The sequence below is a fragment of the Neovison vison genome, chromosome 2, assembly GCF_020171115.1.
Source record: "Neovison vison isolate M4711 chromosome 2, ASM_NN_V1, whole genome shotgun sequence".
In the NCBI taxonomy this organism is placed as follows: domain Eukaryota; kingdom Metazoa; phylum Chordata; class Mammalia; order Carnivora; family Mustelidae; genus Neogale; species Neogale vison.
In genome coordinates, this window is record NC_058092.1 from 151,696,755 (window position 1) to 151,710,875 (window position 14,121).

Sequence of the window (14,121 nt, forward strand, 5' to 3'; positions counted from 1 at the left end):
TCTTCGGGGTTCGGGCTGCGCTCGGTTCCCTCCGCCTCCGCCGGTGCAGAGGGTGCGTGTGGTGCCGACTGGGTGTCTTTTGTTTTCTCTTCAGGTGCAGGTGAATCTGGTGTTTTCGAGGGGATCGCGGTCCCAGAATCATCATGAAGGTAAGATTGCGTAGAGGAAACGACCTCTGGGGTTCTAGAATTGGGGAAGGGGGGATGATCGGGCTTGTGTGGGGGGCCTCCGAGTGTCGCCGAGGAAGGTGTGCGGGGCGGCCTGGTGCCCGAGCCCCTTCCCCGGGAGACGGTGGGGTCCGCTGGCGTGGCTCTCTGTGGCTCTGCTGTGGAGTTGGGGCCACTTACAGGAGGTCGCATTGAGCACGGCTCTCCCATATCGAACGTCTTTCTGCAGGCTAAGGCAGGAGTAACTGCATGAAATAAACTATTTTAAAAGGTAAAACAGAAAAAGCAGGTCAAGTAATCCGACTCTGGAAACTGAACTGTGTTGTGGTTCTAGTGATTACACTGATGAAAGAAAATCCTGTCTGTTGCGTGAGCAGTGCTGAGAATTTCTAGCAGAAGACCTGTTTGCTGGGAAAATAATCTAAACTGAAAGATTTTTAAAGAGGATCTTTACACAACTCAGAGATGTTAGTTTTTCCTGGGATTTAGGACCCTACTTTTTTTTTTTCTTCGTAGATCCGTTTAGTCTAAATTGTCAGATGTTGTGATAAAACCAATGTGGATTGATGTGGAAAGCCCATGGCCAGATTCCTTTTAAATGTAAACACGTTAACCGAATGGAGGATAATGTGTAAAAAGTAGAATTTACTTAGTTGGTGAAAGAGATCATGGCAATGGAAGTGTAGGTTTTTATTTTTTGGAGACTATGTAATAGCATGGTGTTATTTTTTATACACTGGGGAATAAAAAGCCATAGATACCTGGCCTGTTTAGATTCAACTGGTGGAACTTAGAGACTAGAGATATTTTTCATCCATGACAAATTCGGAAGTGCTTGAAACGGTAGGGTGTGTTCACAAGTATAGATGCATGGAATAGTATTTGAAAATGAAAATCTTGTCTACTTTTGATAGTTCCTTTGAATTATTTGAAAACAAGTTTTCCTCTCTTCAGAATGGACTTGCTTTTAAAGTACTGCATCTAAATGAAAATTTGTAATGCTTCTGTTTATGAAAGAAAGTAAAAGCTGTGACTACTTAAATATCAGCTATACGAAGTAATTTTAGTTTTTCTTTTCCTTTTTTTTAAATTTTTTTTTTTCTTCTTGAGTTTGGATGCTCTAAAGTATCTGAAACAGTTTATATCTGCTGAATTCTTGTCTCACCTTCATGTAAATGAAAAAAATAATCAGTGATATTTCAGAAACAGATCCCTTTTGTTAGTCACAGATGCTAGCTATAACTCCTGGGACCTGTGTAAAACAGTGACAAGTGAATTTGTTAGGAAAAACCATATATCTTCCTTGGTGTTGGGTGAGAACTTTTTAAAGGAAAGTGTCGGGTTGAATAACATAAAATAAATTCAGAAGCTGAATAATATAGGATTTAGTTTCTGGTAGATACTGCAATCTGTCATAGTTTCCAATGTACTGCCTGGCGTGTCTTTGGTATTCTGTTAATATTTGATTAAAAGAAATGTAGTAAGTTGAAGGTCCTTAAGACTTAAATTTTCTTTCATTTCCGTTTTTTTTTAACTTGTGTGTTTAAAAAATGAAAGTACGTTGGAAACTTTAGCCTTAAGAGTGTCATAGTATTAGGCAAATGCAAATTTCTTGGTATAATTTTAGAACTACTAATTTTAAGTGCTTAGTATTTCCATTAACATTGTCTTTTTAAAAAAGGGTACTACTGATGTTGAAAGGAAGAGTTATTAATGTAAATTTCTGATTTTATACAAGAAGAACTTCCTGTTTATTGTATATATAGTGAGTCTTCTCTTTGGGAGTCTACTGATAATCAGCAGTACTACAAACTTAGCTTATTTCTTACAACTTGATTTCTTACATGGTGAACATTGAGAGGCTGCCAATGATTGATTGGCATTTTGCTTTAACAAAGTTGCAATTCAGAAAGTACTTAATAGTAATTATAGTGGGCTCACATTTTCTCTTTTTTTTTGTGTTCCTAGTTTCTAAATTGTAATGACAAGAGAGCTATAGGAGGATTTATGCTATTTATCAGATCTCACCAAACATATTTGTACTTTGAGGCAGGCTTTTAAGTTTTTATTATCTGTTTTATTAGTCACAAGAAATTTTTAAATTTTATTAAATGACAGTGTATCGATCTCATTGAAAGAATGTTTAGCAATACTTTTCTGGTTGTTGCTTTAAAGTCCGAAAATAAAGAAAAATGTATATATCATTTTAAATGTTATATTCGAAACAATTTTTAGAAACAGTTGTTACAAACAATTTTGCTATAGTACTTCAAGAGTTTATTTAAATAAACCCATTTAGTCACTAGTATATTCTATCTTGTAATATTTTTACCCAGCGTGTTTTTGAGAAATAGCACTGTAACACAAAAGCAGTTTTATTCTTTTTTTTTTTTTTAAAAGATTTTATTTATTTATTTGACAGAGAGAGATCACAAGTAGGCAGAGAGGCAGGCAGAGAGAGAGGGGGAAGCAGTCTCCCCGCGAGCAGAGAGCCGGATGCGGGACCCGATCCCAGGACCCTGAGATCATGACCCGAGCCGAAGGCAGCGGCCTAACCCACTGAGCCACCCAGCGGTTTTATTCTTAACATACGTCATGATATGGGGTTTTGTTGGATTTTTTATACTTTTAAAAGATTTTTATTTATTTGACAGAGTGAGACTTCGTGAGAGAGGGAACACAAGCAGGGGGAGTGGGAGAGGAAGAGGCAGGCTTCCCGCCTCGGAGGGAGCCTGATGCCAGGCTCCATCCCAGGACCCTGGGATCATGACTTGAGCTGAAGGCAGATGCTTAAGACTGAGTGCTCTGGATTTTTTATACTTTCTATAGATCTTTCAGTGTCAGTGATAGCACATTTTCAGGAAATCCTAGATTATTAAAAGTTGTAAATGATTTCAAGACTTAATTTTAATTATGTCAGATTCATTTCCTACTTTTTTCTAACTAAAACTGTTTTCTTGTGCACTTTATTAACATCTCTCATTATATTGCAGTAAATTTTTAAGTAAAGTGGGAGAAGCTGGAGAGGCTGGAGATTTCAGAATCTTTATGGAATAAGTGATTTAGGTGTTGTGCCTAGAATCTTGGAGAGATGGGCTTTTTCAGATGTACCATTCTCTTCCATAATCACTGCCTCTAGAACACATAAAAATAATGGATTGATTATAAATGCCCTTTGCTTTTGTGCATGTTCTCCCCCCCTCCCCTTTTCCTTCCACCTTCCTTCCCCCTTTCCTTTCCCTGGCTCCTCCTTTCCCTCTTTCTTTCCCTTCCTTTTTTCCCCCAGCTTCCTTATTTTTCTTCACTTCCTATTTCCCTCTCCCTCCCTCCCTCTGCCCTCACTCTCTCTAACCCCTTCTTCTTCCCTTTTTTCTTTCCCTTCCCTCTTTCATAAATCATTCATTTAACAACAGCCCCTTCTGTGCATCAGGCAGTGTGGAATGAACGTGAGTAACCTCTCAGATCTGCTCTCAAGGAGCTCACAATTTAGTAGAAGACAGAGAAATAAAGCAGAACAGCACATACTGAGTTACAAGAGTCTTGACTGCAGTATACAGTAATTGTGGTAAGTGTTATGGGAGGACAGAAGAGGACATCTAAATCAGAGTCAGGTGGGCACCTGGGTGGCTCAGTCAGTTAAGTGTCTGTCTTTGGCTTGGGTCATGATCCCAGAGTCCTGGGATGGAGCCCCTCGGGGGGGTCCCTGCTCAGTGGGAAGTCTGCTTCTCCCTCTCCTACTGCCCCTGCTGTGTTCCCTCTCTTGCTGTGTTTCTCTCTTGTCAACTAAATAAATAAAATCTTAAAAATTAGTCAATCCATCAATCAGTCAGAGTCATGGAAAGTTCTGTGGTAGAACTGACATCTAAGCTGAGTGTTAAAGCTTTTCATTGAGCAACGAAGAGTAGAAAAGAGTGTTTGAGACAGAAAGGGGACTACATGTTGGAAAGTGGAAAAAACCCAAGGTGGTGTATTTGGAAACTTAGTTTACTGTGCCTGACTTAAAGCATGATGTGTTGGGTTGGGGGGTGGGGGGGGAATAGGAGGGCCATGGAGAGAAGGCTAAGTTAGGGAGTTGAACATTTTCTTGAATGGTATGACACTGAAGGTTATTAGAAAGGAGTAAAGTTGGTGGATTTATATTCTGGAGAGGTCACTTTGGTAGTATTGTAGTGAATATGTCAACTGGGAGAGCTGAGTGGAAGATCTGGAGATTGCAGGTGAGAAGACCAACTGAGAAGTAAGGGCTTGAACTCATGTAGTGGGAATAGACCTGAGATATTTAGGAAACAGAATTCAGGACCTAGTAACTCGCCTTAGGGTGGGAAGAAGAAGTTTCTGTCTTAGGTAATGAGATTGATACTGTTGTCACCTGAAGTATGTTGGCATTGAACTAAATGTGTTGTACAGGGTTTTGAGTATTGAAGGGACCTGAAGAATGACCACATCCTCTAGTTACAATGTAAGATTAAGAGAGTAAGTAAGACGAAGAGAATTCAGAGGCTTGGTCAATTCAGTCTGAATGTTAACCTCATAGTTAACTTTTAACTATAAAATTTGAGAGGATTTATATCTATAATGTGGCATATGTATTTTGTCCTATGAATTTGGGATCTCTTTGATGAACAGGTAATTTTGTAAAGTACTGACTTGTGTTTTGTCTGAATTGCTAATTCTTTATCTATGGTAATTTTTAAATTTTTATTTATTTATTTTTTTTGAAAAGATTTTATTCATTTATTTGAGAGAGAATGAGTGAGAGAGAGAATGAGAGAGGAGAAGGTCAGAGGGAGAAGCAGACTCCCCAAGGAGCTGGGAGCCCGATGCGGGACTCGATCCTGGAAGTCCCGGATCGTGACCTGAGCTGAAGGCAATCACTCAACCAACTGAGCCACCTAGGCGCCCAGTAATTTTTTTAAAAAAGCATGTTGGATGAGTACATATTTCCCTGAAAAATGTGTTTTTGCTACTTCAGTCTGTGAATTCAGTCAGTGAAGAGATAAATTGTGTACCTTCCATGTACCAGACATGCTTCTAGGTATTGAGGATACAGCAGTATACAAAATAAGAGTTCTTCCCCTCATGGAGTTTACATTAAATTAGGATACATAGACACCAACCAAAAAAAAAAAGTGGTAAGTGCTGTGAAGTAAAGCAAAATCAGGATAAGTAGTTACAGTGACAGAAGGTGTTAACTTTAGATGAAGTGTAATAAAGGGCCTGTTTTTGGAGATGACATATAAACATCATGCAAAACAAGTGTTACAGTGGGCCATTCAGTTATCTGGAGGAAGAGCAGTCTGGGCAGAAAATTCAAGTGCTAGGGTCCTGTGGAGGAATGTTTTTGGTCTGTTGGATCATGGCATACTTTAAGGAACAGGGAGGGCTTTAAATCTGGAATGGTAGGAGATGAGGCTAGAGAGATCCAAGTTCCTACAGCATAGGGTAGGGCCTTGTAGGCCATGGGAAGGGCTTAAGAGTAAAATCTGCGTGTTTTGAAAGTCAGTGAAGGGTCTTGAGCAGGAGCAGTAACTGCTGTTCAGAGACTAGACTGTGGGCTAGCAAGAGTAGAAGGAGGGGCGCCAGTGGCAAGCCTGCCAAGTAAGTTCTGGTGAGAGATGGTGGTGGACCAGGTGTGAGAGGTGGGTCTGTTGCAGGTCGGATGATAGGATTTGAATGGATTGAATGGGAAGGAAAAGTTCTGCTTGGTGCTACTTATGGTTGACTAGTCCCTCCTCCTCCCCTTTTAAAGTATGTTTTTTTGTAATTAGTTGGTGGATGGGATTTTTAGGATTGACTGCAGCCAAGAAGGCATTCCCAACTCTTAGCCTTCCCTTATTAGTGAGTGGTGAACATTGAGATGAGCAGTCCTTTCCATTTTTTGTTTTGTTTTGTTTTGTTTTTGAATTTTAGGAAAGGAGGTAAAATTCACCCTTTTAAAGTGTACAGTGCAGAGGTGCTGACTCTTGATTTCGGCTCAGGTGATGATCTGAGGGTTGTGGGATTGAACCCCACATGAGGCTCCATGCTCAGCAAGGAAGTCTGCTTGGGATTTTTTCTCCCCCTGCTCCCCTCCCCACACCCGCACACACGCAATCAAGCACTGTCTGTCGCATGCTGTCTCTCAGATAAATCTTCTTTCTTTTTTTTTTTTTTTTTAAGATTTTATTTATTTATTTGACAGAGAGAGATCACAAGTAGGCAGAGAGGCAGGCAGAGAGAGAGAGAGGAGGAAGCAGGCTCCCTGCTGAGCAGAGAGCCCAATGCGGGACTCGATCCCAGGACCCTGAGATCATGACCTGAGCCGAAGGCAGCGGCTTAACCCACTGAGCCACCCAGGCGCCCTCTCTCAGATAAATCTTAAAAAAATATAAAGTGTACAGGTCGGTACTTAGTATTTTCATAAGATTGTTGATCTATCACTACTACTGTTTAACTGCAGAACATTTTTGTCTTCCCGGCAAGAAACCTGTACCTATTAACTGTCACTCCTTGTTCTTCTTCTCTGTCCCTTTCCCAGTTGTCACTAATCTGCTTTTAGTCTCAGGGGTTTGCCTGTTCTGGACATTTCCTATCATGGAATCATCAAGCATGTCCTTTTGTGCCTGACTTCTTTCACTTAGCATAGTATTTTTTTTTTTTTTTTTAAGATTTTATATTTGTGAGAGAGAGTGTGCATGACCTAACGCATGAGCAGGGGGGAGGGGTAGAGGAAGAAGCAGACTCCCCACTAAGCAGGGAGCCCAATGTGGGAGTCCATGTGGAAATCAATCCCAGGACCCTGTGGGATCATGACCTGAGCTGAAGGCAGATGCTTAACCGACTGAGTTATCCAGGCACCCTCACTTAGCATAATATTTTTAAGGTTCATTTTGTAGTATGCTTTATTCCTTTTTATTGGTGAATGATATTTCATTTAGTGATTAAATTATGTACCACTTTTGGTTGATTCACTTATTAGCTTTATTTCTACTTTTTGACTATTATGAATAAATGCTGCTATGAACTTTGGTGTGAACCTATGTTTTTAATTTTCTTGGGTCCTAGGAGTGGATCTTTCTGTTTTTAGGGTAGTAATACTACCTTTGGTAACCCTGTTAAGAGCCGAGAGTTTAACTTTAGATACTTTGTGCCACTGTATTCACATGGCTACCAAGAATTTAGACACTTAAAAGATTTATCCAGCATTTATTGAACACTTATGTGTTGGTCTCTGTTCTAGCCATTTAGGATATATCAGTGAACAAAACAGAATGTCCTGGTCCTCTGGAATCTTTACATTTTAAGGTGGGGGGTGCAGGCAGAGAGGAATAAACAAGTAATCTAGTTTATTAAGTGGCAAAAAGTATGGAAATAAGGGAAGAACTGGGTAAGGAGTGCGGGAATGTGTGGGGGTTGGAACAGGTTGTAGTGTTAAATAAGGTGGTCAGGTAGGTATATTGAGAAGACATTTGTGGAAATACTTGACTGAAGGATGTTAAGGAGTTAGTCATGTGGCTTTGAAGGCAGCTGAACATGTTCAGTGAACTGAACAGAGGCCAAGGTGGCTGGAGTGAGGAAAGAAGAGAATGGGAGGGGATGGGTCAGACAGATAAAGGGGATGCAGGTTGGGGGCAAAGCAGATCAGATCACCTCTTAACAGCCTTTGTTAAGGATTGTAGTTTTTTACTCTGATAGAAATAGAGTTACTCTGATAGAAACTGAGTTTTGAGCAGAGGAGTTGTGCAGTCTGATTACAGAGTGGCAGAGTTTCATTATATTTTTAAGGGGCCACTGACAGCTGTGTTAGAAACAAACTGAAGGCAAGTTGAAGATAGAATAGAAGCTGACCAGTTGGGAAGCTATTTTAATAAATGATGATGGTGGGATATTGGCCATCACAGTGAAGACTCCTCTTGTCTGCCTTTGGTGTTGTAGAACAAAGGTGTTTCTACATTCGTGAAAATTATATCTAGTATTCTGTGTGACACTCATAATAAGCAGTGGAAGCCATAGTCCTATTAATCCTTTTGATATTTAAATGTTATAGGTTATAGAAGGTATGGATTTTGATAAGGCCTCTAAAGAAAGTGTGTTAGTCTTGTCTTTTTTTCTTTTCAGTTGGGCGGCCTTTACATCTAATGGACATTGAACAAAGCAAGCTTTAACTAGCGTTTGTTCCCAATATAATTGAAATATTTTCATTTACTTACCTTACATCAAAATAAGACTGTATACATATTTGTTATCTCTTAAACTTCTGGTTAGTGTGTTTAATTTTAAAAGAGAACTTTGTTTAAAAATTACTACATTTCTGGGGCACCTGGGTGGCTCAGTTGGTTAAAGCGTATGCCTTCAGCTTAGGTCATGGTCTCAGGGTCCTAGGCTTGAGCCCCACATCAGGCTCTCTGCTCAGCAGGGAGCCTGCTTCCCCCCTTTCTCTCTCTGCTTGCCTCTCTGCCAGCTTGTGATCTGTCTCTCTGTGTCGAATAAATAAGTAAAATCTTTAAAAAAAAAATTACTACATTTCTGTTTTCAGAAGTACTGGAAATTCTGACATTCAAGTTTTCCATGGAAGATAATGTGTTTCTAGAAATCTGATCATTTTCATACTAAGATTCAAGATAGCGTTCAGGTTTGGGGAGGAAAAAAGTGAGATTATTAAAGTGTATGAACAGTTTACTAGAAAATAAAAGGCAAATCTATGGGGGTCAGTTTACAGAGACCAGAAGAACTAGACATCATGTTTATCTTTCTATGCTAATGGTCATATTTTGGCTGGTTAATAGAAGCAAGGAACAAAATAAAGACAAGATAAAGGGAAAGTTTTAAAATGACACATGTCTTACTTTGAGTATAGTTCCCAGTATTCCTTAATCAGTATTAGCTCATACTCTATTCGGAAGGTCCATGTGTGAGCTTCAGGATTGCTATGAATCCCTCCTCTCCCCAGAGTTATGTGCAAAATTTCATGTACCCATATGCTTTCTTGGGAAGATAAACCATAGCGTTCATCAGCTTCTCAGTAGAACCTGTAATACAAATATTAAGAAATACAGCTCTGTGGTATTACCTGTTAGCTGGTCTGCTGGGAATCGTTTTGATGGGAATAGTAGTTTGTGTGTCCTGATCTTATCCTTAAACAGGTAATTAACCGGTTACTACTTAGTTTATTTTCTATTTTTTTTCTAGATCACTGTACAATCAGAAAAGGGTTTTTATTTTTGAAATGCTAGCATTTATATGAAATGCATGTATAGCTTACAATATTTGACTTTTTGAATTTCTGGAAAGAATTTGAATTTCTTTCAGTTATAAATAAATAGCTTTTGATTCATGGAAACATTTCATAAAATTATTTTAAAAAGTTGCTTTAAAAATCTAGAAGTGTAGGGGCGCCTGGGTGGCTCAGTGGGTTAAGCCACAGCCTTCAGCTCAGGTCATGATCTCAGGGTCCTGGGATCGAGTCCTGCATCGGGCTCTCTGCTCAGCGGGGAGCCTGCTTCCACCTCTCTCACTCTCTGCCTGCCTCTCTGCCTACTTGTGATCTCTCTCTGTCAAATAAATAAATAAAATCTTTAAAAAAAATCTAGAAGTGTAGTTTTTAGCATGCTGGCTTTACTTATGAAACCATTTATTGGGGTGCCTGGGTGGCTCAGTGAGTTAAAGCCTCTGCCTTTGGCTCAGGTCATGATCCTGGGGTCCTGGGGTCAAGCCCCGCATTGGGTTCTCTGCTTAGTGGGGAGCCTGCCCCCCCCGCCCCCGCCTGCCTCTCTGCCTACTTGTGATCTCTGTCAGATAAATAAATTTTTAAAAAATAAAAAAAAAACCTATTTATTATAAAAGTTAATGAATGTTTGCTCTTACTTATTCCACATTCAGTTCTTTGCCAAATGGAGTCATCTAAAGCAAGCAAGGATAATATCTAACTGAATATCCAGATGTACTCAGCTTTAGGATACAGTTAGAGATTATATTACTCTTGTTGGTGTGAGTGTCTCTCCAGCTCAACATTGGGGTTGGCAGTCACGTGGTACAGAGGCTGATTCTCTGCACCATTATGATTTGCGAGGAAGAAAATCTTACAGAAGATAGTGTTTATCACAACCCCCCCACCTTTTAAAAAATATTTTATGTGTTTATTTGAGAGAGAGTGGGTGAGAGAGCAGGAGCTGGGGGATGGGGCAGTGGGAGAGGGAGAAGCAGATTCTCTACTGAGCAGGGAGCCGGATGCAGGACTTGATCCCAGGATCCTTCGATCATGACCTAAGCTAAAGGCAGAGGCTTAACCCACTGAGCCCCCCAGGAGCCCCTTATCACTTTCAAGTGATAAATTTAGCTATAATTAAGAGAATAATAATTCTGTAATAGCTTTATGCTATTGAAGTGTGTCAGATTATATGTAGTGTGTCTTGGGTGGTGGTATGGGTACTTTATATATACATATTAAAGCCATTTTCTTCTAATTTACAGATAGATGTTTGGCAGTGTGACTTAGCTCTAGTATATCTGAAGTTCTTTGTCAGGGCTTTGCCAAGGAACAGGTTGCTGTTTCCTAATTTGAAATTTTGCTGGGCATAATCATTTCTGAGAGCATAATCATACATACCTGTTGAATAAGTTTTTTTGAAAATTACTTAATTTTTAATCATTTACTTTAATAGCAGAAATGAAGGTTATAAACTACAAAACTTTGAGCAAATGGCATTTAAAGAAAAGATTCACTTTATACCTATAGTAAAATGTTATACTTAAATATGACTGTAAAAACCATCTTTGTTTAGTTAAAGTGTCCAATAAACAGTGTAAATGATTAAGAGCATATGGCTTGGAAAGAGAGGTCTTGTTCCCAGTATGGTCTCACTGTGTTCCTTACTTGGCTGTTGAAGTTTGGGCAGTGTTATTTATTTTTGCAATGAAAGGAAACATCAGTTTCTTTCTTTTTTTTTCTTTTCTTTTCTTTTCTTTTTTGTTGCAAAGTAGGGATAATAATAGTTGCTTTACAGAGTTTTTAAAGTACCAAATGAAATAACATTTAAAATGCTTTATACTGTACTTGGCATAGTTCTGAGCAGTCAGTATGTGGTAGCTTTATTATTCCTATAAAAGCCGGTCACTTCTTTTATAAACAGATAGAGTGAGAATTCTTTAATCAAGACTGCTTGGGATTGAATTAGGACTCTCCTACTTACCAAGGTTGTGGGTAGTTTTCTTAAACCTTCCAAGAAGGCTGGTGTCCTTACCTAAAATGAGAAACGTTTATAGTACTTACCTCATGGGATTATTGGGGAATGACTAAATGTAATAACAGGATCTATTACATAGTAGATTTTCAATAAATTGCAGCTATTATTATTAGTTCTATGGAAAGAATGTGCAAACTCTTGTGAGTTTAAATAGGCTTTCAGGGTGATATAGTCAATCTAATCTTTTTTAACTTAAAATTGATTTGGAAGTTAGGTAGAGAAGTTGTAATTTTGTGATAAAGGGTAAAACCTGTTATTTTTGTCTTTATCAATTCCTTAAAAACAGAAAATTTAGGGGCGCTTGGGTGGCTCAATCATTTAAGCATCTGCCTTTGGTTTAGGTCATGAGCCTGGGGTCCTGGGATCGAACACTGTGTCAGGCTCCCTCCTCAGTGGGGAGTCTGCGTCTCCCTCTGCCTGCTATTCCCCCTGCTTGTGGGCTCCCTTGCTCTTTCTCTGTCAAATAAATAAATAAAATCTTAAAAAAAAAAAGAATATTTCATGAAAGGGGAAAACCAGATGTCTTTATTCTAAGAACTCTTAGCTTCCATTTCAAACTTTTATTTTATTCCAGCCCTCCCTTTCTGATGCAGAAGCTTCTCTTAGTAAATACAATACTTGTCCTCTCTTCTAATTTGCTGCTGATTTGCCCAGATGGGATTCTTTCAAGGGAAAAGTATATTTTACTTCCAAGCCTAGAGGGTTGTTATTGGATTAAGTGAACCACTGGAGATATTTATTTTCTGGAAAAGCATCCACGTCTAGCCTTGCTTATATAGGGCAAACATTTTTTTCTTCTCTTGATCCGATCACTGTTCTGATGTGGCAGTTAGTCACCTGAAGCTGGTCTGGCATCCTGAGCCGGTGGGGGTGGGGCAAATGAGTGATGGGGCCCTGCCAAGCCTGTCTCTACTCTAGAGAGGAGTAAAAGGAAAGCTGAACAGGCTTGAAGACAAAGGAGCTACTATTGCTGTCAAAGTTTAAGTGAGGCAGCTTGGCTTATGCCTATTTGGGAGTTTTTAAAAAATGTAGCTTTTCATTTTTTCAATTTTATCTCCGTAAGGGTATCTCATCAAAGGACCCATCTCTATTTTTTATCTGTCCTTGCTGAAAGTTGTTCAGTGATTTTAAGGAAAGTTGTTTGGTGGCTGAGGGCTTTTGACACTTAGTCATCTAATTATGCCTTACCCCAACTTGGAGACCTACTTTTCTAAACTAGTTCTGTTCCTAGAAAATTTAATTAAAAAGTTTTTAGGGCACCTGGGTGGCTTAGTTGGTTAAGTGTCTGCCTTCGAGTCAGGTCATGATTCCAGAGTCCTGGGATCGAACCCCATATCGGGCTCCCTGCTTAGAGGGCTCCCTCTTCTCCCTCTGCCTCTCCCCTTGCTCAAGTTCACTCACTCTCTCTTGTTCACTCTCTCAAAAAATATTTTAATAAAAAATTAGTTTTTATTATAAAGTTTTTATTATAAAAGCAGTACAGTTAAAAATCATAGAAATCATACAGTGAATACTAAAAGTCATTATGTTCCCCAGTCTCACTTCCTGTGGGCAACTTGAGCTAACAGTTTGGGATATATAGTCTTCCATACCTTTCTCTTTGCACATACATATTTACAAAAAAGGATTTATTTTGTTGTGCTTGGTTTTTCAAAAATGGGCTCATATTAGGTTCTATAACTTTTAAACTGTCCTTCTGCATTAGTACATAACAGCTTTGTCATTTTTTTCTGATGGCTTTAGCAAGATTTTATTTGCATTTGATACGCTCTTTTCTCTACCACAAATGATTCATATAGGGCACCACTGTTTCTTTAGCCTTAAGTTTTGGCAACTATGTAGAAACTTCTTTTATAGCATAAGTATTGTTAATTTATTTTGAGTATGTAGTACTGCTAGGTGGTGAATAGTCCCAGTCCTCTGTAGCATTTATGACAGTCCCTCATGGCCCTATGGATTATTATTACAGCTGCTAACTGATAATGGAATCTTACTGCATGATACTATATGATGTAAGCTGGGAAGTTAGTGAGGGAGCATCCCTGTGCTTATGTGGCTGCTTGTAGAAAGCTAGTGCTATTCTTGGGATCCCTGGTAGCATGTATTAGAAAGGTTAATTTTAGGACAGGCTGTTGTAGCCATTGACCCCCACAGATGCTTCCTGTCAGAATAGGAGGTTTAGAAAGTATTTTTTAACACTAGCGTTATAATGTGTTTAAATGGCACATTATGTTTTTAAAGTTCATAATTGTTAGTTATTTCTTATAATATCCCTTTGAGGCAGGTCAGCAGCATTTTTCCTTTTTTATGGTTGGAGAAGCAGATGCAAAGATGTTGAGTGATTTGCCCACAGGCGCACATTAAACTGATGGCAGAATCTGTTCTTTTGTTAGTAAACTGAACCATGCGGCCTCTCTGCTAGTTGTAAGTGAGTAATAAAGTTGTTTCCATTTAGTGACCTTTTGATGGCTTTATGGAATAGTGAATGTAGTTTAGAAACCTTTTACCTACTTTCTTTATTGAAAGAAAATCTTTATAAAGCTAGAATTTACTTGTATCGTGGTATTAAATATTGTATGTAAATTTATCCTAGTCTTTTAAAAACAGAGAAAAAAATCATAGGAAAACATTAGAATGAACCAAGTGGACTTAGTTCTTCTGGGAAAACCTTTACTGGCTTGAAAATTAGTATTGTAAATTAGAGGAAAATGGCACAAGGCTTTGAAGAGTTA

General features: G+C 38.9%; 1 protein-coding gene across 5 annotated transcripts in view; it reads left to right on the forward strand.

The window, feature by feature from the left end:
• Nucleotides 1–14,121, forward strand: part of ARID4B (AT-rich interaction domain 4B) — a 142,539-nt gene that overhangs the window by 1,136 nt on the left and 127,282 nt on the right. For all 5 annotated transcript variants that reach the window (XR_006383268.1, XM_044239333.1, XM_044239335.1 and 2 more), the window contains exon 2: nucleotides 95–149. Coding sequence is in view for 4 of the 5 variants with exons in the window: in XM_044239333.1 (XP_044095268.1) it covers nucleotides 144–149 (6 nt within the window). In the remaining variant the exon portion in view is untranslated. The remainder of the gene's footprint in view (nucleotides 1–94; nucleotides 150–14,121) is intronic.